Source organism: Saccopteryx leptura, chromosome 1 (assembly GCF_036850995.1).
Source record: "Saccopteryx leptura isolate mSacLep1 chromosome 1, mSacLep1_pri_phased_curated, whole genome shotgun sequence".
Lineage (NCBI taxonomy): Eukaryota > Metazoa > Chordata > Mammalia > Chiroptera > Emballonuridae > Saccopteryx > Saccopteryx leptura.
The window spans coordinates 50,121,604-50,147,484 of NC_089503.1; the positions used below are offsets into that span (position 1 = coordinate 50,121,604).

Sequence of the window (25,881 nt, forward strand, 5' to 3'; positions counted from 1 at the left end):
GGCCCTGGCCAGTTAGCTCAGTGTTAGAATGTCAGCCTGGCATGTGGATGTCCCAGGTTTGATTTCCAGTCAGGGCACACAGGAGAAGTGGCCATCTGCTTCTCTACCCCTTCCCCTCTAGCTTCTCTCTCTCTCTCTCTCTTTCTCTTTCTCTCTTCTCCTCCCATAGCCGTGGCTTGATTGGAGTGAGTTGGCCCAAAACACTGAGAATGGCTCCATGGCTTCCACCTCAGGTTCTAAGAAGAGCTCAGTTGCTGAGCAACAGAGTAATAGCCCAAGATGGGCAGAGCATTGCCCTCTAGTGGGCTTGCTGGGTGGATCCTTGTCAGAGTACATGCAGGAGTCAGTCTCTCTGCCTCCCTTCCTCTCACTGAATTAAAAAAAAAAATCCTAACAGGAGAACAAATCCAAAATATAGGAACAGCCATTCTTAATCACATAAGATCTATACCATTTACATTACAGCATAAAGTTAATTTCACTACCAGACAAATTTAGTCTATTCTGATATTTGTACTCTTTGATAATTGTGAATAAGGAAATTTCTTGTTGTTATAGGAATGAATTAAAACATTGTGATCATCTTTAGTCTTAAAGAGTCAAAACATAAACAGTTTATTAGGTTATTATGAATAAATGAAACCCCAACCCAAAGCATAAAAGTCAAACTCCTTCCCCCATCCTATCGTATTTGTTCACTCCTTAGTCAGGTTTACTATGATAAATTTTTGTATGTAAAATTTGCCCTTTTTAAAAAATGTACATTTCTATGGGTTTTGACAAATGAATGAAGTTATTCAACCACTACCACCACAATGAGGACATAGAATATTTCTCTTACTCCAAAAATGTCCATAATGTGCCCTGGTCACATTCTCCCACCACTTCAAACTCTTGGATCTATTTTCTGTCTGTGTAGTTTTTGCCTCCTCCATAATGTCATTATGTAGTTTTATGAGTGTGATTTCTTTCACTTAACATAATGTACTTCAGATTCACCCATGTCAATGCTTACCATCTGTTGTTAATTCCTTTTTCGTTGTTGAGTAGTATTCCATTGTATGGATATACTAAAGTTTTATTTATCTGTTGACCAACTGAAGAACAATTTTGGCAACAATGAATAAACCACCCTAAACATTTGCATAGGATTTTGTTAAACATAAATTTTTATTTCTCTTGGGTAAATATGTATTTTGGAGTAGGATGCTGGTATCAAAATGTTAAGTCTATAAGAAACTGCCAGAGTGTCTTCCCAGGTGTCTGTACTATTTTTCATTTCCACTAACAATCTATGAGAGTTTCCTTTGCTCCTTATCTTCATCAACACTTAATGTTCCCAGTTTTTTGTTTTGTTTTTAGCCATTCTGTTAGCTGTGTGGTAATATCTTATCATGATTTTAATTTACATGTCAATAGGTGAGTGAGAATATAGGTCTCCTAGCTAGTCACTATATGTTGCCTTCGTACTTATAAAAATAGTACTTATCTCAGAATATGAAGCTTCTAGCTAGAATCATGAATTAGAACAATGGTTCTCAATAAAGGCAGTCCTTTTCAGAAATGTGGCAATATCTAGAGACATTTTTGGTTGTCACAACTGGAGAGGGTGTACAACTAGCATATGATAGGTAGACATAAGGCATGCATCTAAACATCTTACAATATACAAGATACCCCCACCACCACAAGGAATTATCTAGCCCAAAATGTCAATAGTGTCAAGATTGAAAAACTCTGGATTAGGGCAACCAGCCCATTATTTGTATTGAAGTTTATTTGTGCCTGACCAGGTGGTGGCACAGTGGATAGAACGTCAGACTGGGACGCAGAGGACCCAGGTTCGAGACCCCAAGGTAGCCAGCTTGAGCGCGGGTTCATCTGGTTTGAGCAAGGCTCTCCAGCTTGAGCCCAAGGTCGCTGGCTTGAGCAAGGGGTCACTCGCTCTGCTGTAGCCCCCTGGTCAAGGCACATATGAGAAAGCAGCCAATGAACAACTAAGGTGCTGCAAGGACAAATTGATGCTTCTCATCTCTCTTCCTTCCTGACTGTCCTATCTATTTCTCTCACTATCTCTCTCTGTCTCTGTCTCTCTCACTTAAAAAAAAAAAGACAATTTGCCTGCTTCTTTATTCTGTTGGAAAATAGTGAATTTTTCTTTGTCTCAATTCAACAACAGAATTGGACTGCAGTTTTTAATGAGTTTAGTAATCTTCAAGAGACTGGTCTAAATGCATTTGGAGTTACAAGTAAGAGCAGATGTTTCTAAGAATATGTGGTTTTCAACGAGCCTTAAACTTCCTATAATTTCAGCTTCTCAAAAGTCATCATGTGACAAATACTGAAAAAGGGGTGAATGTGGTCCTTTATGTTTATCACACTGACCATTAGGGGGCAGCAGTGCACAGACACAGCAGCCAGAAAACCAGATATGCTAAATTTGGGGGCATGAGCCTTTTTTGAATCTTCTAAACACAATTGAATATATTATAATTTAGTAACAAACCCATTGCCTAAATTTTTATGTAGAATATACATCTACAGGATAGCCTCATCTTTAAACTTTGCTTTAAAATTATTTTTTAAATTATTATGTTATATATGGATTTGATTTACAATATTTCAAATTGTCTATGAGAAGAAAAAACTTAATAGTAATACCTTTAATTGGTATTTCTATTTAAACCATTATTTAGTACAATTATTGTTAAAATATAAGAAGCTGGTGATATGGGAATCTTGGGTGAAAGATTATAGAGGCCTGGGATCATGCCATAGAATATGCAGTGAATAAATATTTTCAAATGAATTTACCCTAGGCTTTTAGAGAATAGCTTCAGAATTATTCTGGGGGTGTGTGTGTGTGTGTGTGTGTGTGTGTGTGTGTGTGGCAAAGGCTTCTTTTTACAACTCATTCTATCCTCACAAAAACCTTGTGAAGTAGGTGCTACATTATTATCTTCATTACAGATGAGAAACTAAAATACACTGCACCAGCTCACACTACTAAACTGGGATCTGACCCAGTCGGTCCAACTTTAGAGACCATGAATTAAAAATACTTCTTGTCGGCCTAGCGTGCCGGAGGACCCAGGTTCGATTCCCGGCCAGGGCACACAGGAGAAGCGCCCATTTGCTTCTCCACCCCTCCGCCGCACTTTCCTCTCTGTCTCTCTCTTCCCCTCCCGCAGCCAGGGCTCCATTGGAGCAAAGATGGCCCGGGCGCTGGGGATGGCTCTGTGGCCTCTGCCCCAGGCGCTAGAGTGGCTCTGGTCGCAATATGGCGACGCCCAGGATGGGCAGAGCATCGCCCCCTGGTGGGCAGAGCGTCGCCCCATGGTGGGCGTGCCGGGTGGATCCCGGTCGGGCGCATGCGGGAGTCTGTCTGACTGTCTCTCCCCGTTTCCAGCTTCAGAAAAATGGAAAAAAAAAAAAAATACTTCTTGTATTCTCTCTTTCATTGAATTGTCCAGCCTATCCCTCTGAATTATAGTGCCTCCTCTCACTATCATGTTTTCACACATAGTACTATTTCTGGGCTCTCTATTTCATTAGTTCTTTTAACCCCTCACTAATATCAATTGCCATACTATATTAATTATTAAAGATTTATATGTTTTGATATCTGAAAAGTTTGATTTCCCCACTTACTCTTCTTCAGAATAGCCTTGACTATTTTTAGATCTTAATTCTTCCTCATAAAGTTTAGGATGAACTTGTCACATTATCAGATTTTGACTAGAAACAATATGTGAGCCTTATTTTTCTAAACCACCTTAAGTCATTTTTGGACCAAGATAGAAGAGCATATAATATAGTAAGAGATAGATAAAATGCAACTAGAAAATATGCCTCACTGAGATTTTTTTTTTTACTTTTTCATGTTTTAACAATTTTTATAATGAATATTTATATTATGGGGAATATATTTAAAGTTTTAATTTTTATTATGAAGGAAATAAGTATAAATAAAAAGAAAATTAGTGAAAACTAAATGATTCTGATTTAGATGTCAAAATTCATGTAAATTACTTCTCTATCCTGAAAAAATATCTGCCCAGTAGCTCTTAGACAATTTATATTTATCACTTTTGAAAAGCTATCTTATACTTGTGCCTAAAGAACAGAAAAAAACAAATATACAACTTGAAAAGAGCAATTTCATAAACTATAGACCAGTGATGTTGGTGTTAATCCAGGAATAATTTTAGAACAGTCTTTTCAACAGACAGTTTAGAAAGTGGTGATCATGAAGTCTTGGCATAGGAATTTGCTATTTACTTGTCCCTGCCTTTGCTAATAATATAAGGGGAAAATACAAAGTATGTATATGGGCTGCTTTGGCAAGAAAAAGTTTTATATCTGATTTCACCTCAAGAACCTTGTAAGAGAAGCATAAGTATATACTTTAGGCAAAGTTATTTATCCAGCATTACATAATGAACAGAGCAAAATTAAGAACCCAGGCTTTTTGACACTTTAAAGGAATATTATTTCTATTATATTGCTGAGATATACTTGCTAGATATAATCTGCTGTGGCCTAGCCTTTCCTTTTTCTGGTTCTGAGCCAAATAACCGAAAAGAATTATAGGAAGAAGCTGTATTAGATGATGACAGTTGGCTATTTTAACTGTCTGGAAAATGTATAGGGTAGTGTTGAGCTTAATCTACAGCATGAATAACATAGGGTTGTTGGTTTTTTGGTGGGGGAGGAATTTTCTGGTTACAAGAGATAATAAATGCTAGAATTGGTCTCAAAATGGTTGTAAAGCAGCCTTCTTTAGAGAACTTTATAAAAAGGATAGATTTCACTCTGCCTGTAGTATTTGAAATATAATCCTACTTAACAAGATGACCAGATAAAAATCCCTACCAGTTCTAAGGATCCGTGAAAATATTAGCTGACATACTTAATTCAATTATTACAATCCTAATATGTGTTTACCATTGAGTTCCACTCATTAGGATATAGTAAGAAGTGGTTTAGGGTACCTGCTAGGTACCAGGCAATTTATAGATACAGAGGACAAAAAAATATTTTGTTCAATTGACTAAAAAGTCTACCCTCATAGAGCTTCATGTTATTGATAGAAGGATAAGCAATAAAGTTACTGGTAAATAAAGTTTATAGTATATGAGAAGGTGATAAGTGCTAAGGAGGAAAATATAATAAGGGGATAGAGAGTGTGTTAGAGGGTATAATTTTATATAAGCTGGCCAAGAAAGGTATCATTTGAGAAAAGAAATGAAGAAAGCGAGAGAGTATGCTGTAAATTGGTGGGGAACAGGCCTTCCGAAGAGGAAACAGTTAAATGCAAAGACCTTGAGGCAGGAACAGGAAGGCCTGTGTGTCTGGAGCAGAATGAAAGAAGAAATCAGCAGTAGGACACGGTCACATAAGAAAGGCAGATCCTGTGGGGCCCTGCAAATTACTGTAAAAATTTAGATTTTACTCAAAGTGAGATAAAGACTATTTGAATGAACAGAGGAGTTAGCTGATGATTTAACATACTTGAACTAGTACATTCTGCCTGCAGTATTAAGAACAGAGGAGAAGGGGGCAAGCATGGAAGTGGGGAGACCAGTTGGGGGACAGTTCTGTAAAAATGAGAGATGTTGGCTTGAACCAGGTGTTGAAAAGTGGTCAGGTTATGAACATATTTTAAGGGCAACGTCCAGAGGTTTATAGAGGCATGGATAATGAGTGTTAGAGAAAGGTGTTAGAGATGACTCTCAGCATTTCACTGAGTGATTGGAAAAATAAATATGCCATAGACCAAAGAGCTGAGGCCTATGGAAAGCAGATTTGGAGAAAGTGAGGAGTAAGTGCTCCATTTGGACATATACGGTTTTATTTTAAATCCAAATGGAAGTGCTTATATTGAATATATGGGTATGGAGTTCAGGAGAAAGCTCAATTGGAGATAAAAATTTGTGAGTTTATTGGTGTTCTTATGGTTTAAATATACGAGAGTAGAAATCATCACCTCAGAGTAAGTGTAAATAGAAGAGAAGCCTGGGTCTGAGCCCTGGGATATTCACATGGTTAAGAAATTAGGGAGATAAAAGATAAAGATGTAGCAAGAAGATCTAGAAATAAAGTGAAAAAGGTGTTCATGAAAGAAGGATATGGGTGATCAGCCGTATCAGGTGCTCTGAAGGAAGATTCTAGGACTCTATATTTTTTGGCATATATCTGAATGTACAGATAATCACTCATCTGATTGAAATTGTGTCTCTCTGAGCTCCCACAGCGTTCTGGACTATCTACTGATATTTTAACTTCTGAATAATTTTACCTGTATTGCAGGAGAATCCAAACCCTCATATGGCATTTCAGAAAGTTCCACGCCCAACAGAAGGATCCCACCTGCGAGTTCATATTCTTCCTTTCCCAAAGGTCAATGAAACCCGGGTACAGGAATTAATACAGGAAAATCTTGCTAAGAACCAGAATGCACCTCCTGCTTCACGAGTGGAAAAGAAATGTGTTGTGCCTGCAGGTCCACCTGTTGGTATGTATTTGTCTGTTTGAAAAACAAACCTTTTATCAAGATATAAGACACAAAAGCTAATAACAGGACAGCAAATCCCAGAGGGAAGCGGGGGAAGGAGTTAGGGGGAGGGGGCAAAGGGGGTGTAATGGGAGACACGTGGTTGGGGGATGAGGATGTCATATTGAGTGGGACACTTGAATCCATGTTAACACAATAAATTAAAATGAATTTTAAAAAAGAAGCAATATGGAAATATGTTAAGTTTTATTTTTTGAGTCAAGTATTAAAATTTTTTCAATATTTTAAAACTTTTTCCTATAATATAATCTAGTTTTGTGTTCTTTTATTCTTTTTTAAATATTAAATGCATGAAATAATAATTTTTAAAAAGACACAAAGCTAAAGTGTACAACTTGATGCATTTTCACAGTTTGAACAAACTTGTATAACCAGAATGAGAGCCTTATCAACACCCAGAAACACTATTCCATTCACTACCTCACAAAGGATAACCATTAATCTGCTACCACTACAGAATCTTTTCTTTTTTTTAAAAAAGTAGCTGTATCAAGATATAATTCACATACCATAAAACTCACCCATTTAAAGTGTACACAGTTCAGTGGTTTTTAGAACATACACAGGGTTATGCAACCATGTTTACTACCAAATTTCAGGCCGTTTTCATTATCTCAAATAAAAATATCCATGCTCATCAGCAGTCACTCCCAGTTTCCCCTAAAATCACTCTTTCTCTGAAGCTATATATTATAGTTTTAGGCAGTAATCTACTTCTATCTTTACACATTTGCCTATTCTGGACATTTTATATAAATGGAATCATATACTATGTGTACTTTTGTGACTGGCTTCTTTCATTTAGCATAATGTTTTTAGTTTAGTTTATTCATATAACATGTCAGTACTTCATTGCTTTTTATGGCTGAATAATATCCCATTGTATGGATAGTTAAAAATATCATAAGTTAAAAATGCATTTAGCCCCCCCCTCAAGAAAAGCAAACAAACAAAAAGAAATTTTTCTAAATGCATTTAAGCCTGACCTGTAGTGGCGCAGTGGATAAAGTGTCAACCTGTAATGCTGAGATTGTCCATTCAAAACCCTGGGCTTCCCCGGTTAAGACACATATGAGAAACAATGAACAACTAAAGTGAAACCACTATAAAGTGATGCTTCTTGCTCTCTCTCTCTACCTCTCTCTCTCTTTCTCCCTTGCTCCCCCTCTCTAAAAATCAATAAATAAAATCTTTTTAAAAAATGCATTTAGCCTGGCCTGTGGTGGCACAGTGGATAAAGCATCCACCTGGAATGCTGAAGTCACTGGTTTGAAACCCTGGGCTTGCCTGGTCAGGGCACATAAGAGAGAATTGATGCTTCCTGATCCTCTCCCCCTTCTCTCTCTCTCTCTCTCTCTCTCTCATCTCTGTCCTCTCTCTAAAAATGAATAAATAAAATCTAAAAAAAAATGCATTTGATACAAACCTATCAAACATCCATCATAGATGCTGGCAACACAGTGCACTGTAGAATATTGGTTTTTACACTCTGATTGCTGTGGCTCACTCCAGCTACCCAGCATCAAAAGAGAATATCCTACTACATATTGCTACCTTGGGAAAAGATAAAAATTCAAAATTTGAATATAATTTCTACTGAAGGCTCACTGTTTTTGCACCATCGTAAAGTTGAAAAATTGTAACTCAAACCATTGTAATTTGAGGACCATCTGTATGTTAAATTCAGTTATTCATCAGTTATGAATATTTGGGTTTCTACTTTTCAGCTACTTTTTTAATAATGTTGCTGTGAGCATTCATGTGTAAGTTTTTGTGTGGACATATGTTTTTAGTTCTCTCAGTTATATTCCTGGGTGTAGAATTGCTAGTTCATGGTAAGTCTATGTTTAATGTTTTGAGTAACTGCCAGATTATTTTCCAAAGCACCTGTACCATTTTATATTCCCACCAGCAGTGTGTGGGCTTTCCAGTTTTTCCACTTTTACTAATGATGCAGAACATCTTTTCATTTGCTTATTAGCCATTTTTATATCTTCTCTGGAGAAATGTCCATTCAGATTCTTTGCCCATTTTTAAATTGGGCTATTTCTCTTTTTATTAATGAGTTAAGAGTTCTCTATATATTCTGTATACAAGTCCTTTACTACAGTGCCACTGGTCTGGCAGTTGAAAAACACTGCTTTTTTAGATACATGATTTATAAATATTTTCCCCATTCTGTGAGTTGTATTTCTTTACTGATTTATCTCTTCTTTTTCTTGAGGGAGCTATGTTAAATCTTTCATGATAATAGTAGAACTTCCTATTTCTCATTTTAGTTCTACCTATTTTTTCTTTATACATTTTGAAGTTGGCTTATTGGATGTAAATATATTTACAGTGTTCCAGCATCCTGGGGATTGAGCCCTGTGTTGTTGTGAAATGCCCCTCCCCCTCTTTGTCTCTAGTAATGCTTCACGTCTTCAAGTGTTCTCTGACGTTTGTCCAGCTACACCAGCTTTCCCTTGGTTAGTGTTTGTATGGTTTATCTTTTTTTATCCTTTCATTTTCAAACATTTTGGGTCCCAGTATTTAAGGTATGCCTCTTGGAAGGTGGTGGGTTGCTTCAGCAAGTCTATGTTACTGTTTTACTTGTATTTAGCTCTTTTATATAAATATAATTACTGATATGGCAGTAGCTTAATGTAATTTACTGGGTTGTTTTCTCCATTTGGTCCTCCTATTTTACAGTTTCCCTTGATTTCTTGCCTTCTTTTGGATTAATAAATTGTTTCTTATTCCATAATTTATCACTTGTAATTTATACATTTCATTGTTGTACTTTCCCATAGAAAAGAGGATGAAGAAGGTAGACATGTTAGAGTAGATAGTTTTGTTTTGTATTTTGTTTTGTTTTGTTTTTTGAAAGGTTTTGGTCATGTGCTTTTAATATTCATGTTTATTGAGTGCTTTTTTCGAATACCCATGCAAACAGTTTAAAAGTTCATTTAAAATTTCATTTGCTGAGGCCCTGGCCAGTTGGCTCAGCGGTAGAGTGTCGGCCTGACGTGCAGGAGTCCCGGGTTCGATTCCCGGCCAGGGCACACAGGAGAAGCACCCATCTGCTTCTCCACCCCTCCCTCTCTCCTTCCTCTCTGTCTCTCTCTTCCCCTCCCGCAGCCAAGGCTCCATTGGAGCAAAGATGGCCCGGGTGCTGAGGATGGCTCTGTGGCCTCTGCCTCAGGCGCTAGAATGGCTCTGGATGCAACAGAGCGATGCCCCAGAGGGCATGCCGGGTGTATCCCGGTTGGGCACATGCGGGAGTCTTCCGGAAAAAAAAATTTCATTTGCTGAATTGTAGCTTTAATTGTCTCAGTATTATATTTGTATAATATCTTTACTTCCTTCATTTTCAATTCACATCAAATTCTGTTTGCATAAACATGGACTAATCACTGTAAGCAGTGAGACAGGTACATGTAACTCAGTATTTGGCCCTGCTTGCATTCAGGGACCTCTGTCCAACTTTCTGGTTTGTTTGGTTTGATCAGAATCAGAATTTCCTTTGTCCTAAAATTAAAAACTATGAATGTTTTCTTTTACATGGTACTCTTTTAATGAGTATAGAATTGCTCTGTCCTTAAGAGAACATTCACATTTTGAGAGGCTAACTAGATTCCAGCTTTCCAGCTGTTCTCCAGAGTAATGATTGGCTGGAACTAGCATTTGATAATGAAAGCCTTAGAAAGGGAAGTCCTGGGAAGTCAAGTACCCATAAACCGGAGTTGTTATCAAATGTTAGAAATCCAGTATTAGAATGCCACAACTGGGGATTTGGCCAATCCCTTGAAGAATCAGTAACCCAAAGAGAAGAACTTTCTTCTGGGGTGAACTAATTAATGGTCACTAAAAGAAAATAGTTCCCAGATGGTAAACAGATTCATTATTTTTAATATGGGGCTTGTTAAAATGGATTTTTCTAAAGAAAATTTAAAATACTGACAAACTGTTTTAAAATTAATAGTTTATAAACACAGCTTAAAGGTGTTGCTCTCTTAGTAAAGTATGTGGTATTTTTTGGAGACTCTTAAGAAGTTTTCTACTCTAAATATAAATCGATTTCTATTTCAGTCTGTGCCACTAACCTACATGTGTGGAAAGCACCAGGGTCCACAATTAAGAATGAGCATTTCAGACAGAAAAAAGTCATATGAAATTATATATTTTACCATATTGGTCATGCAGAATTTAATTTTACATAATTAAAAATGACTTGAAGAAAACTGATAAAATCCAAGTAAGATCTGTTGTCTAGTAAATTGTGTTACACCAGTGGATTTCCTGATTTAATAAAGCACTTCAGTTATATAAGATGTCAACTTTGGGGGAAGCTGGGTAATGAGAAGAACATGGTTCTTCCCTCTACTATTTTGCAATTTTTTTGAGTTTATAATTTTACAAGTTTTAAAATGTTAAAAAAAATGATTTGAACAACATGAGGTTTCATATTGATGGAATGAAAAAGATATGATTGTCCTTCTTCTTAAGTATGGTGGGAGCTTATGGGATCATGCCTTTAGATTCTAAGAGCAGCCCTGAAATACAAGGAATTTTTCTTTTTGGCTTAAGAATTTTTGATGCGACTTTATGTGTACTAATGATACTGTTCTTTGTGAAATTATACTTTTTTGTTGAATAAATACTACTTTCATTTATATTCTATAATTCTAGCATTCTTTTTTTTTTAGCAAGAAAGAGAGAGAGGAAGAGAGACATAGACAAAGACAGGAAGGGAGAGAAATTAAAAGCATCAACTCATAGTTGCTGCACCTTAGTTATTGGTTGATTGCTTTCTCAGATTTGCCTTGACCAGGATGCTCCAGCCAAGCCAGTGACCCCTTGCTCAGCCAGTGACCTTTGGGCTCAAGCCAGTGACCATGGTATCATGTCATTGCTCCCATGCTCAAGCCAGTGACCCTGCATTTAAGCTGGCAACCTTGGGGTTTTGAACTTGGGACCTCAGCATCCCAGGTCAATGCTCTATCCACTGTGTTACCACCAGTCAGTGTCTGGCATTCTTGTAATAAGTTAAATTTATCTTAAAATTTCTTATGGCTAGAATTATCCAACATAATGGTAAGAATGACAGGTACTGAGTTCACAGGATCAAAAAGTGACTCCCTAGTTTTTGTAGCAATTATTTGGCTAAGTTCATTTCCCTTTTGGTACAATGCTTCTTCAAGTTGCCTCTAATCAAATTTTTAGTATCTGATTTTGGGGGTTATGTGGGGTTTTTTTTTGGAAATATCATAGCAATATCAACTTCTTTTGTGGCCCTGGCCAGTGGCTCATTGGATCAAGTGTGGACCTAGCATGGCAGAGGTTGTGGGTTCAACCCCCTTGTCAGGGCACAAAGGAGAAGCAATCAATGAGTGCACAACTAAGTGAAACAAGTAAATGAAACAACAATTTGATGCTTCTTTCTCTCTCCCCCTCTGCCTTCCTTCTATCTTTTTCAAATAAATGGAAAAATTATAAAAATAAAACTTTTTTCATTAATAGTTCTTAACATATAAAAATTAGCTCTTTTGGTCATGATCTTATACAGCAAACATTTTCAGTTTGTTTACAAACTGATGTTTTAAAGTTAAATAGATGTTTATGTTTGCTTAATATGTTACTGTGCAGTATGAATTGATTTGCACTAGAATTAAATGTATCATTGGAATCTATCCTGTGAAATTATCCTTAATAAGCCACTGACTAGCCTGACACTTTAACCTAAAAATATAAGAAGTAACAACTGGCACCGAAGAAATACAAAGGATTGTGAGAAAATATTACAAACAACTATACACAACAAATTGGAAAATCTGGACAAAATAGATAAGTTCCTAGAAATATACAATCTTACAAAACTGAATCAGGAAGAATTAGACAATCTGAACAGATAGATCACAACTAGTTAAATTGAAGCAGTAATCAAAAAATTCAAAACAAACAAAAGTTCTAACCTGATGGCTTCACAGGCAAATTTTACCAAACATTCAAAGAAGAATTACACCTATCCTTCCCAAATATTCCAAAATTTTCAGGAGCAGAGGACTCCCAAGCTTATTTTGAGGCCAGTATTAGCCTAATTTCAAAACCAGATAAGATACTTCAAAGAAAGAAAATTATAGGCCAATATCCCTGATGAACATAGATGCTAAAGTACTCAATAAGATATCAGCAAACTAAAACCAGCAATACATTAAAGAGATCATACACCATGATCAACTGGGATTTATTCAGGGAATGTAAAGTTGGCACAAGATCCATAAATCAATAAACATGATACCCAACATACACAAAATGAAGAATAAAACGATATGATCATAACAATAGATGTATAAAAAGCATCTGATGAAATCCAGCACCCATTTATGATAAAATAAAATAAAAACTCAGCAAAATGGGAATAGAGCGAACATACCTCAATGTAATAAAGGCCATGTATGACAAACCCATAGCCAACATCATACTCAATGGGCAAAAACTACAAGCATTTCCCTTAAGATTAGGAACAAGACAGGGATGTCCACTTTCACCACTCTTATTCAACATAGAACTGGAAGTCCTAGCCACAGCAATCAGACAAGAAGAAGAAATAAAACATCATTATTTGCAGATGACCTGCTACTGTATACAGGGGTTCTCAGGTTATGACACAATTCCATTTCTATGACAGTGATGTAACCGAATTTTGGTGTAAGCCAAAACACACCTTAGCTTAAGTCACTTACCTATCCTAACACAGTTGTAAAACAATAATCTAGAACATAAAAACACAAACATGCTGTGTTAACTACATATTCTCCCATCACATGCAACCAAACTAGTTTGCTCACATAGTCTGTAAGCATGATGCTAACAGCATAAGCTGAAACACTCATATCTCAATTTTTTAAAGTTTTTATGGGAATGAATGTTGTCAACTCAAAATGTCATGTCAAGATTGTCATAACCTGAGCATCTCCTATATAGAGAAGCCAAAATATTCCACCAAAAAACTACTAGACCTTATAAATGAATTCAGTAAACTATAGCAGGATACAAAATAAATATCCAGAAATAAGTTGCATTTTTATACACCAAAAATGAACTATCAGAAAGGGAAACTAAGAAAACAATACCACTCACAATTGCTTCAAAAAGAATAAAACACCTAGAAATAAATTTAACCAAGGATATAAAAGACTTGTGCTTGGAAAATTATAAGACACAAAAGAAAGAAATTGATGAAGGTACAAATAAATGAAAGCATATACCGTGTTCATGGATAGGAAGAATTAATATCATTTAAATGTTTATACTATACAAAACAATGTATAGATTCAATGCAATTGCTATCAAGATAAATGGTGTATTTCATTGAACTAGAACAAATATTCCAAAAATTTATGTGGAACCAGAAAAGATCCCAAATAGCAAAAAGAAACCTTTAGAGCAAAGTTGGAGGAATTATGCTACCAAATATCAAGCATGCTACTGGAAGAAAAACTGACCTATAGATCAATGGAACAGAATAAAGAGCCCAAAGATAAATGGGATCAAGATAATCTATTCAATAAATGGTGTTGGGAATATTGGGCAGATACACACACACACACACACACACACACACACGAAACTAGACCACCTTACACCGTACAGAAGAATAAACTTCAAGTGGTTTAATGATTTAAATGTTAGACTTGAAACTATAAAAATCCTGGAAGAAAACACAGGCAGTAAAATCTCAAACATCTCTCATAACAATATTTTTGCTACTATATCACCTTGGGCAAGGGAAACAAAAGAAAAAATAAACAAATGGAACTATATCAAACTAAAACATTTTTGCACAGCAAAGAAAATAACAAAATGAAGACAACCCACCTGAACAGGCGGTGGCGCAGAGGACAGAGCGTCATACTGGGATGCAGAGGACCTAGATATGAAACCCCGAGATCACCGGCTTGAGCATGGGCTCATCAGCTTGAGCGTAGGATCATAGACATGACACAATGTTTGCTGGCTTGAGCCCAAGGTTCCATCTTGAGCAAGGGGTCACTTGCTCTGCTGTAGCCCCCACTCCCATCAAGGCACATATGAGAAAGCAATCAATGAACAACTAAGGAACCTCAACAAAGAATTGATGCTTCTCATCTCTGTCCCTTCCTGTCTGTTTGTCTCTGCCTCTCTCTCTCTCCCTCTCTCTCTCTCTCTCTCTCTCTTTCTCCCTGTCTCTGTCACAAAAAAGAAAGAAAAATGAAGGCAACCCACTGAGTGGGAGAACATATTCAGTAATGATATATCTGATAGGGGCTAATATTTAAAATTTATAAAGAACTTATAAAGCTCAATGCCAAAAACACAATCCAATTAAAAATGAACAACGGACCAGAATAGACACTTCTCCAAAGAAGACATACAGATGGCTAATAAACATGAAAAGATGCTCAACATCACTAATCATGAGATGCAAGTTAAAATCACAAGGAGATATCACCTCACACCTATCAAAATGACTATCATCAGTAAGTCAACAGATAACAAGTGTTGGCGAGGATGTGGAGAAAAAGGAACCCTCCCTGCACTGTTGGTGGGAATGCAGATTAATGCAACCACTATGGAAAACAATATGGAGTTACTTCAAAAAATTAAAAATGGAGGCCCTGGCCGGTTGGCTCAGTGGTAGAGTGTCGGCCTGGCGTGCAGAAGTCCCAGGTTCAATTCCCGGCCAGGGCACACAGGAGAGGCGCCCATCTGCTTCTCCACCCCTCCCCCTCTCCTTCCTCTCTTGTCTCTTTCTTCCCCTCCTGCAGCGAGGCTCCATTGGAGCAAAGATGGCCCGGGCGCTGGGGATGGCTCCTTGGCCTCTGCCCCAGGCGCTGGAGTGGCTCTGGTCGCGACAGAACGGCACCCCGGAGGGGCAGAGCATCGCCCCCTGGTGGGCAGAGCGTCGCCCCCTGCTGGGCGTGCCGGGTGGATCCTGGTCGGGCGCATGTGGGAGTCTGTCTGACTGTCTCTCCCCGTTTCCAGCTTCAGGAAAAAAAAAAAAAAATTAAAAATGTAACTGTCATATGACCCAGCAATTCCACTTCTGGGAATTTATCCAAAGAAACCCAAAACACTAATTTGAAAGACTATGTGCAACCTATGTTCGTTGCAGCATTATTTACAACAGCCAAGATTGGAAGCAGCCCAAGTCTCTATCAGTAGATGAGTGGATAAAAAATCTGTGGTACATTTATACAATGGAACTCAGCCATAAAAAAGAAGGACCTCTTACCCTTTGCAACAGCATGGATGGACCTGGAGAGCATTATGCTAAGTGAAATAAGCCAGTCAGAGAAGGACAAGCACTTTATGATTCCACTCATATGTGGGATCTAATGAACAAAATGAATTAGCAGGGAAAATAGAGATAGACTCAGAGAGCAGGCTGACAACTGTGAGCGTAGGAATCTGGGGGAGTGGAGGGATTTAGAAAATAAATTTTTTAAAGAAAAAAAACTCATGGACATGGACAGCAGTGTGGTGAGTGCTGAGGGGATGGGAAGGATGGTATAAGGGGACAAATAGTAATGGACGGAGACTGGACTTCTTGGGATGGTAGACTGATGATGTACTGTATCATAGAACTATGCACCTGAAACCTGTATAATTTTGTTAACCAATGTCATCCCAATAAATTCAATTAAAAAATAGCTATTCTTTCAAAAAATAAAATTTTAAAACCTTAAAAATGTATTCAAAGTAGTGAAATGGAATACCTTCAATGCCATGTAACAAGGGAAATTTAAATTCTAAGTGTTAGTCATGTAAACACAATCATTTAAAATCAAAACAGTAATATTACCATTGCTTTTGTAATTGCCAGAGGAGTTTAATTTACTTGTGTTTTCTTTATGTTCCTTTACTAGTTTCAATAATGGATAGGGTGACAACAGTTTTCAACAGTGCACAGCGATTGGAAGTTGTTAGAAACTGCATCTCATTCATATTTGAAAATAAAACATTGGAGACCGAAAAGGTAATAAAATGCCATCTTTTTCACTTAAGAATGCGTCATTTCCCTTTCAGGTTTACATATTTAACTGCCAACTGACCTGTCCTCTCATTTCATTCTTTTTCTTTATCAAGTGTTTTAATCATTTTAAATGAATAGTATGTGATATTTAAAGTCTTAGCCAAGCTTAATTGCATGGCTGCCAGACAAATACTGATAGTCATTTTTTCCTTCAAACTTTTAACATTGTTCATTAAATCCTGTTTTGGCATATTACTTAGGAACTTAACATTTTATTTTTTTAATTTTTCAATTACAGTTACATACAGTAGTATATTAGTTTCAGGTATACAACAAAATGATTAGACATTTATATAACTTATAAGCGGTCACCCCAATAAGTGTAGTACCCATCTGACACCATACATTTTTAATGTAATTATATATATTTATCACAAAGAACCTACTTGGAATAAGTAAGGAATTACAGACAGTGTGGTATTCAACTTAAGTATGCCTTATTAAAGCAGATTGTCTTGTCTTTTTTAATAAGACATACGAAACATAATGTAACCTTTTCTTAGTGATTTGTCATAGTTCTGAACATCTGTTTCAAGGGGCTAGGAGAGCATGTAGAGTCAAGTTTTTACCCTAATGCTAAATGACCCCAAGCCGCTTCCTGTTTGATGTTATTTGGTTCCACTTCCTCGGATGGATGAAGTGTTACAGACTCTTTTGTTCTCTCAATTTTAGCCTTCACATCCTGTTTCTTGTACCTGACTGTAAAAATGTTATGCCCTCCTACTGTCAGGCTTCTTCCCCTTCTTATTTGTCCTTGGTTCTGTTTTTTTAGTTTTTCAAAGTTAAATCTATTATTTTATGTAAAGTATGTTAACCAGGCTTTACATGGTGATCTAGAAGAGGCATTCTTATGGGTGATGTAGTGGAAGATAAATGAATAAACCTAAAGATTTCTATTTGTTGCTTTGAGGCCTTTTTCTTTTTTATTATTATAGTATTGAAATGAGAAGAGATGGTAGAATATTCTAGTCGTAAATTAATACTAAGTAGCGATTAAATAGCTGACCAGTTTAAAAGTAAAAAAAATCACTTGTATTTCTTGTCATTTTAATTTTTCTTTCTATTATGCCTTGGAGATTTGGCCAGTTATTGAAAGAAGGTGTCAAAGTGTCTGTGATTTTGACTTGTGATGAGTAGCAAGAGTTATTTGGTGACCAGAGTTTTGATTTTTTTTTTTTAAGTGTAGTTAGTTTTTTAAAATGTATTACATCAACTAATTCTACTTATTTTTCATGCTTGCTTATAAATACTGTATTTTTCACTCCATAAAACGCAGCCTGGCCTGTGGTGGCGCAGTGGATAAACCTTCGGCCTGGAATGCCAAGGTTGCCGGTTCGAAATCCTGGGCTACCCTGGCCAAGGCACATACAACAAGCGAGCAATGAACAACTAACATGAAGCACCTATGAGTTGATACTTCCCAATCCATGTTCCCCTTTCTCTCCTGTCTCTGTAAAATCAATAAATAAAGTATTTAAAAAAAAAACAAAAAAAAAACAAACAAACAAACAAAAAAATGCATCTGACCATAAGACACACCTAGGATTTCAAGGAGGAAAATAAAAAAAATTTTTTCAACCAAATGGTGTGTTAAAATATTTAATAAAATACCATATTTTTCACTTCATAAGATGCATGGGCATTTTCCCTTCCACTTTTTTTTTTGGGGGGGGGGAATGTGCATCTTATAGAGTGAAAAATACAGTAATAATAACTAAAAATCTATTTTATAATTGTCCTCAATAGCAAGGCTACTCTTTTCTAGTAGTTTAATTTTACTAATAACTATTAAAATGGTTTACAGTGAGATTACATGTTGACTATTTCCAGTGGCACCTTGTGTTCACTTCTGCCTATCTTGTCCTCAGACTCTTCCGGCTGCACTGAGAGCCCTTAAAGGAAAGGCAGCCAGACAGTGTCTCACTGATGAGCTGGGTTTGCATGTCCAACAAAACCGGGCAATATTAGACCATCAACAGTTTGACTACATAATAAGGATGATGAACTGTACTCTACAGGTAATTCTGAGTTTTTTCAGATTATTGTTCTTATTTGTGAATACTTTTTTTGTGAATACTTTTTATCTTTTGAGAAAATGCAGTAATTGCTGATATATCAAGGTCTTGAGCCTTCCATGACTTACAGGATGAAGAGCCAATATCCATACCCTTTCTATGAGAAACGCTTATTTCTTACTTAGCATAAGTATTGAGAATTTTTCATTCTTTGCTTTCTCTTGAAAAATACCAGGTTATTTTACATTTTATAAAGAAACTTGCTGAAACCAAACTGCCATCTTGAAAATAATTGGTTATATTTTACTTAATGTGTGTATTTGTGTCAGCTCTTTTTACTCAGTTTTCAGTTATACAGTTAAAGCAGAGGGCAATGAATGGTCGATAATCGAAATAACTGACTTAAATATTTACTAAGCACTTTGTTTGTGTGAACCATAAAAGTATATTTCTAATTGGCTTCAAAATATGTGTATGACCTTAAAGAGGTAACTTTCCCACATAATTATGAAGACATAATTAGTAGAAGCAAATAATCTGATTTCCCCATCCTGACTCCCTTGTTAGATATTCTACAACATTGCCATCATGTTCTTTTCAAGTAATAACAAAAATCCTCTCAGACTTTTTGCACAAGCAGAAAAATGTAATTAAATATTATAATTTTAATCTCCACAGAGAACCTAAACAAAATGTGTGTTAAATTCTGCTAGATTAGAAAGTGAGAATTACAGGGTATAATTTATAATAAAATTATATGTAAATGAAAGAAGGCCTAAATAAATGGAAAGTTTTATCATGTTCATAGATTGGAAAGTTCGATATTATAAAACATTATGACAATCAGTTTTTCTCTAAATAAGATGCAGTGCAGACCCCATCAGAATCCCAACTGAAGAGCAAAATACTAAGAATTACCAATACACTCCTAAATGAACAACAAAGTATGGGGAAATGTCAAACTCTTGGAATCAGATGCAAACTTTTAGCTTTAAGATGAATAAGGTTTAAGGATCTAATATAAAACATGCTGACTATAGTCGATAATGCTGAATTATATCATTGAAATTTGCTGAGAGTAGAACTTAAATGTTTGCACCCCCACCCAAAGAAGATAAATATGTGATAGATATGTTAATTAACTCAGTTGTGGAAATCTCTTGGTGATGTAAACATATATCAAAATACCACAATCAACACTTTAAATATCTTATCATTTGTTAATTATGCCTGAATAAAACTCTTTAAATTTTATAATTAGTTTAAAATTGTAGCAATTAAGATAGTGTGGCACTGGAAAATTATAAACAAATTGACCAGTAGGACCAAATATAGAGTTCAGAAACAGATGTACATATATATGAAAACATGATTAATTAATGACAACATTTACAATTTCAGATCAGTGGCAAAAAGATGAAAAAGTCAACAAATAATGCCAGAACAATTGAATGACCATGTGCATATAATGTACCATGTACACAAAATATGTACACTAATATCAGTTTCATGTGGATTAAAGACTTAACCATGAAAAGCCAACTTATACAATATTTCAAACAGCATAAAGGACCTATCTTTATAACTTTGGGTGGTATAATATTTGTTAAACAAATCACAAATAATGCTGATCTTAAGAGAAAAGATTAATAAATTTGACTACATTAAAACTGAGAACTTCTCTTTATCCTAAAATACCATAAAGAGAATGAAAATGCAAATCTCATAGTGAGAGATGTTTGTAAAATATGACTGCCGATGGATTAGTACTCATATTATAAACTCTTTCTCAAATCAATGGAAAAAAGAAGAAGAAAAGCAGGATAATACATATGTATATTAAATCTTCACATTGTACACTACAGTTTTATTTGTCAGTTATACCTCGGTAAAACTGGGGAAAAAAGAAAATCAAGGGAATAATAAATTATTCAGGAAAATTACCTCTGGAAGACTGAGAGAAAGGGTAATGAACATAGAGATCTTCAAAGGTAATGGTAATACTCTGTTACCTATTTCTTACTAGGTATATGGGTGTTCATTTTTTATAACCTTGTAACTTACCCACATTAATGTCTTAGGGCACTGCTGTTAGATAATTTTGCAGGGCATATGTATTTTTTCAAACCCATTTCAAAGGATATCTTTCTCAGAAATTCTAACTTAAAACCTAGTATCAAAAATATAATCTTATAACAAGCACTTTGTAGTTTATTTAAGAAAATTGATTTTAAAAAATGGTTGAATTAATAAATAAATGAAAGAAAGAAAGAAAAGAAAAGAAAAGAAAAGAAAAGAAAAGAAAATTGACAAGGTCAAGTGATGATTCACCTTTACTGGAAATGCAATCTTACTTTAGAGTATAAGAGACTGGCTATAATAGTTTATAATAGCAAAAACCTAAAACAACCTAGATGTTTACCATAGGGATATTGATTAATTTAATTGTGGTACAGCTCTTCTTGGGAATGCTCTTCAACTACTAAATAGAAAGAGATGGATCTATAATATATATACATATTAAAAAACTATTATACATTACTAGGTGGGAAAAAGGAAGTTACATAAAGTAGATATAATATGATTTTAGTTTTGACCTAAAATTACATGTATGTGTACTCTAGTGAAAATCTGGAAGGATATTTACACTAAATTCTCAATAATTTAAGTGGTTATCTCTGGCATATGGATTAGAAGAGTTTTGACTTCCAATTTAAACCTTTCTCAGCTTGAAACACACACACACACATACATATACAAGCATAATTAAATTATATAAAACATAACAAGTATCTATTTTATAATTTTTAGAAAAGAGTCTCAGCCCTGACCCAGTAGCTCATTTGATTAGAGTGTCCCAATATGCCATGGTTGTGGGTTTGAGTTCAGGGCAAAATGAATCAACCAATGAATGCATAAATAAGTAGAATGACAAATCGATGTTTCTCTCTCTAAAAATTTAATTTAAAAAGTTTTTAAAAGATTCTCATTTTTGTAGGAAGGAAATTATTAAACCCTTTATGAGAAGAATAGAACATAATAAATGTGCCCTTAAAAAAGCGGCATGCTATTTGTTACTGTTACTTTGGCACTGTCATTATAGAGAACAAAGGAATGTGATTAACAGATCAAGGTCTCTAGAAGTCCTGAAGTTAGGTAATTTCCTGATTCCCTACAGTAGTAATTTTCAACTCATGTGCCACAAGAATTTTCAAAACATGCATTACCTTACTATTTAGTCAGGGGCATTGACCTCTTTTTTCTAAGATTGTCAAATTTAAAAAAAAAATGACAACAGCCAACACAACAATAACCACCCAATGTAAATGAATCAAAATTATACCTACTTTCTTGATCAGCAAAAAATATATTTTTTGATGTGCCACAGACTTTTAGTGATTAGTTTCTATGTTTCATGAGATGAAAAAGGTTAAAAATCACTGCCTATACTAATTGGTGATAAAATGACAAAATCTATGTTAGGGAGCTTTCTTCTATTAGTACTTTCTGTGCTGTTTATTAACTGAAGAACTAAGTTTTAAGGCTTTATCTAAACTTAATTTTAGCATATACTAGTTAGCACAAGTCTCTTATAGAATAGCCAGGTACCCTTGGGCTACAGATATTTTACTTTTTCCTTGAATACTTACATTTCTGATAAAAAGAAGTCATGGATTTTTTTTCTGCTTTCACATACATCTTGACTTGATAGGTGCTTAATGTTTTATACATAGAACTAGAGCCCATCTCCATCCCAGAACATGCTGTTGTTTAACATTATGTAGAGGCTCTTCTGAGTTATAAATAGGCTCACATGTGATATTCTTATTTTAATGGGTTATATATTACCAGTTTGGGATTCATTAGTATTTATATTCCTGTTGCAACAACATTACTTGTGGGGATTTTACATGACATTCTTAACATTTTTTACAAAAGCATAGTGTTTCAAGACAAAGAGGCCAAACATCTGTGTTGTTGTTTTAAAGAGAAACTTTAAATAAACTAATTTTAGGTAGTGATTCAGAAAGCTTTAATAATTTTTGCTTTTCGTGATCTTGAGGTTGTTCTGTCTTTTCTCTCCTCAAGGGAAAATGAAATGGAACATGAGTGCTGCCAAGGGGCTATTTACCAGGTTCTTTCGGTGCCAATATAATTTTTTAAAGGACTGGTTTATAAAGCATAGATTATTCCCATACATCATATCATTTCAAATAACTGATCATATTTTAGTATTTTTAAAAACATTACTATAAATCTCTCACAAAATACCATGGCCTTTACTATTTCCATTTTAGCAGATATGTGATTAAAACTCAAGATCTTTGCTATGATCTTTAAACAATAAATTATAATTTGAAAACTCAGTGAAGCCCTCAATTTCCAGCATCATAATAAATCTCATGTTATAAGGGACCCCCAGACTAACATAGATATAGATCTTAGAAAATTATCAGGAGGGAAAAAATTTTTGATATGTTGTTTTTTCCAAGAAGAAAAGGAAATCCTAATAGATCCCTCCTCTACTCACAAAGAAAGAACTAATAGGGAAAACCAAATTCTGAGCAATTAGTAGTTGGGAAAACCAGGTTTGGGGGCTCAATTAAGTCTTGGCCTCTGTAAAGAAAGCTGGTTGACCTCAAGAGTTTTGCATCAGGCTAGACCACTGGGAAAAGAATAAAATTATCCCTATTCAGCAGCATACCGCTCACCTTTCCCTGCAGAAGCAACTATAAATTTTTTCTAGAATAATGTAGCCCCAACTTAGGCAGTCAAGATCCCCATAGATTAAATCCAATAAACTCACAATTTCAAAATGAGCAGATAACAAGGAAATGAACCAGTATTTATGAATTAGTGCAAAACAACCAACAACAGATTTAGACCCCCAAAGACTTTATACATTAGAAATATCCAATTTGAATATATAATAATTAAAATATTTAAGTATATAAAGGGTTGAATATAAAATAAGCTAGTAACTAGAGACTAACAAAAATAGCTAGGTAATTTTAAATTGTATACTCATTAAAAGTAAAGACTCAGTATTTAGAATCTGCAACCAAAATAGCAACAGATTTTTTTCTGGAAATTGACAAGCTGAGTCTGGAATTTACATGGAAATGCAGAGGACTGAAATGGCCAAAGCTATCTTGAAAAAGGACAAAATTGGAGGGTTTAAACTACCTGATTTCAGGAGTTACTATCACCCTGCAATAATCAAGACAGTGTGGTACTGACATAAACATCAGCAAAGAGATCAGTGGAAAAGAGCACCCAGAAATACACCCACATTTATGGAATTTTTGACAAAGATACCAAAGCAATCCATAGGCAAAGAAGTTTCTTCCATAAATAGTGCTGGAATAACTGAAAATCCATATAGAAAAAAGTAATTCTCTACTTCTACTGCACATCAAACACAAGAATTAATTTGATGTAGAGCATAGACCTAAACATAAAATATAAAACCATGAAACTTTGAGGGGAAAACATGGGATAATTTCATCATTTGGGAATGGACAACAGTTTTTGTTTGTTTGTTTGTTTGTTTGTTTACAGAGACAGAGAGAGGGATAGATAAGGACAGACAGACAGGAACGGAGAGATGAGAAGCATCAACCATTAGTTTTTTGTTGCGCATTGTGACACCTTAGTTGTTCATTGATTGCTTTCTCATATGTGCCTTGACCGCGGGCCTTCAGCAGACTGAGTAACCCCTTGCTGGAGCCAGCGACCTTGGGTCCAAGCTGGTGAGTTTTTGCTCAAACCAGATGAGCCTGCGCTCAAGCTGGTGACCTCGGGGTCTCAAACCTGGGTCCTCGGCAATCCCAGTCTGACGCTTTATCCACTGCGCTACCTCCTGGTCAGGCTGGACAACAGTTTTTTTAGGTCACAGAAAGTATAGTCAAAAAAAGAAAAAAATGATCATTATACTTCATCAAAATTCGAACTTATGCTCATCAAAAAATACCACTAAGGCTAACCAGGTGGTGGCGCAGTGGATAGAGCATTAGACTGGGATGCGGAGGACCCAGTTTCGAGACCCCGAGGTTGCCAGCTTGAGCGTGGGCTCATCTGATTTGAGCAAAGCTCACCAGCTTGGACCCAAGGTTGCTGGCTTGAGCAAGGGGTTACTCGGTCTGCTGTAACCCCGTGGTCAAGGCACATATGAGAAAGCAATCAATGAACAACTAAGGTGTCGCAATGAAAAACTAATGATTTGATGCTTCTCATCTCTCTTCATTCCTGTCTGTCCCTATCTATCCCTCTCTCTGACTCTCTCTGTCTCTGTAAAAAAAAAAAAAAAAAAAAAAATACCACTAAGATAATGAATATTGTAAGACTGGGAAAAAATATTCCCAAAATAGGTATGTGGCAAAGAACTGGATCATGTTTATATAGAGAACTTCTATAACTTAAGAAGAAGCCTGATTTGACAATTTGTACAGACCCTTCACAGAATCAGATATGTGATGGTCAGTAAACACATGAAGAAGTGCTCAATATCATTAGTCACCAGGGAAATGCAAACTGAAACCATTATGAGATACTACAGTTAGCCCCTGAGCAATGCAGGGGTTGGGGAACCAACCCTCTCTCCCTCTTGGCAACCCCTCCACCCCACAGAAAACATGAATATAACTTGTGACTCCCAAAAAACTACCCCAGTTCTTCCTTGGTATCTGAGGTTGGATTGGTTTCAGGACCACTGTGGACACCAAAATCAACAGATGCTCAAGTCCCCTATATAAAATGGTGGTAGGTCAGTACATATAGTCAGCCCTTTGCATCTGTGGACTGCCAATTACAGATTGAAAAACAGTATAGGTATTTATTTGTTGAAAAAACCAGCATATAAGCGGACCCACACAGTTCAAACCTGTGTTGTTCAAGAATCAACTGTACTGTATAACCACCAGTGTGGCTAAAACTAGATTAACAAATTTTGGCAGGGTTGTAAAGTAACTGGAATTTTCACACTTTATGGTTGTGAATATAAACTGGCACAACTGCTTCAGAGGAAAATCTGAGAGATTCTTATAAAACTAAGCATATATAATACAAGCCTGTGAAGCTGACAGTTTCACTCCTGGGTCTTACCAAAAAGAAATGAAAACATCTTTAAAAAGACTTATACAAAAATATTGGTAAGAACTTTTTCATAATAGCCTTAATACTGGAAACAGCTCAGGAGTTCATCAGAGAATAGATTATTTTTAAACTACCAC

General features: G+C 35.7%; 1 protein-coding gene across 4 annotated transcripts in view; it reads left to right on the plus strand.

The window, feature by feature from the left end:
• SBF2 (SET binding factor 2) overlaps positions 1 to 25,881 on the plus strand; it is a 502,739-nt gene that overhangs the window by 293,672 nt on the left and 183,186 nt on the right. For all 4 annotated transcript variants that reach the window (XM_066365963.1, XM_066365945.1, XM_066365952.1 and 1 more), the window contains exons 14-16: positions 6,313 to 6,517; positions 16,468 to 16,577; positions 18,503 to 18,652. In XM_066365963.1, the coding sequence (XP_066222060.1) occupies positions 6,313 to 6,517; positions 16,468 to 16,577; positions 18,503 to 18,652 (465 nt within the window). The remainder of the gene's footprint in view (positions 1 to 6,312; positions 6,518 to 16,467; positions 16,578 to 18,502; positions 18,653 to 25,881) is intronic.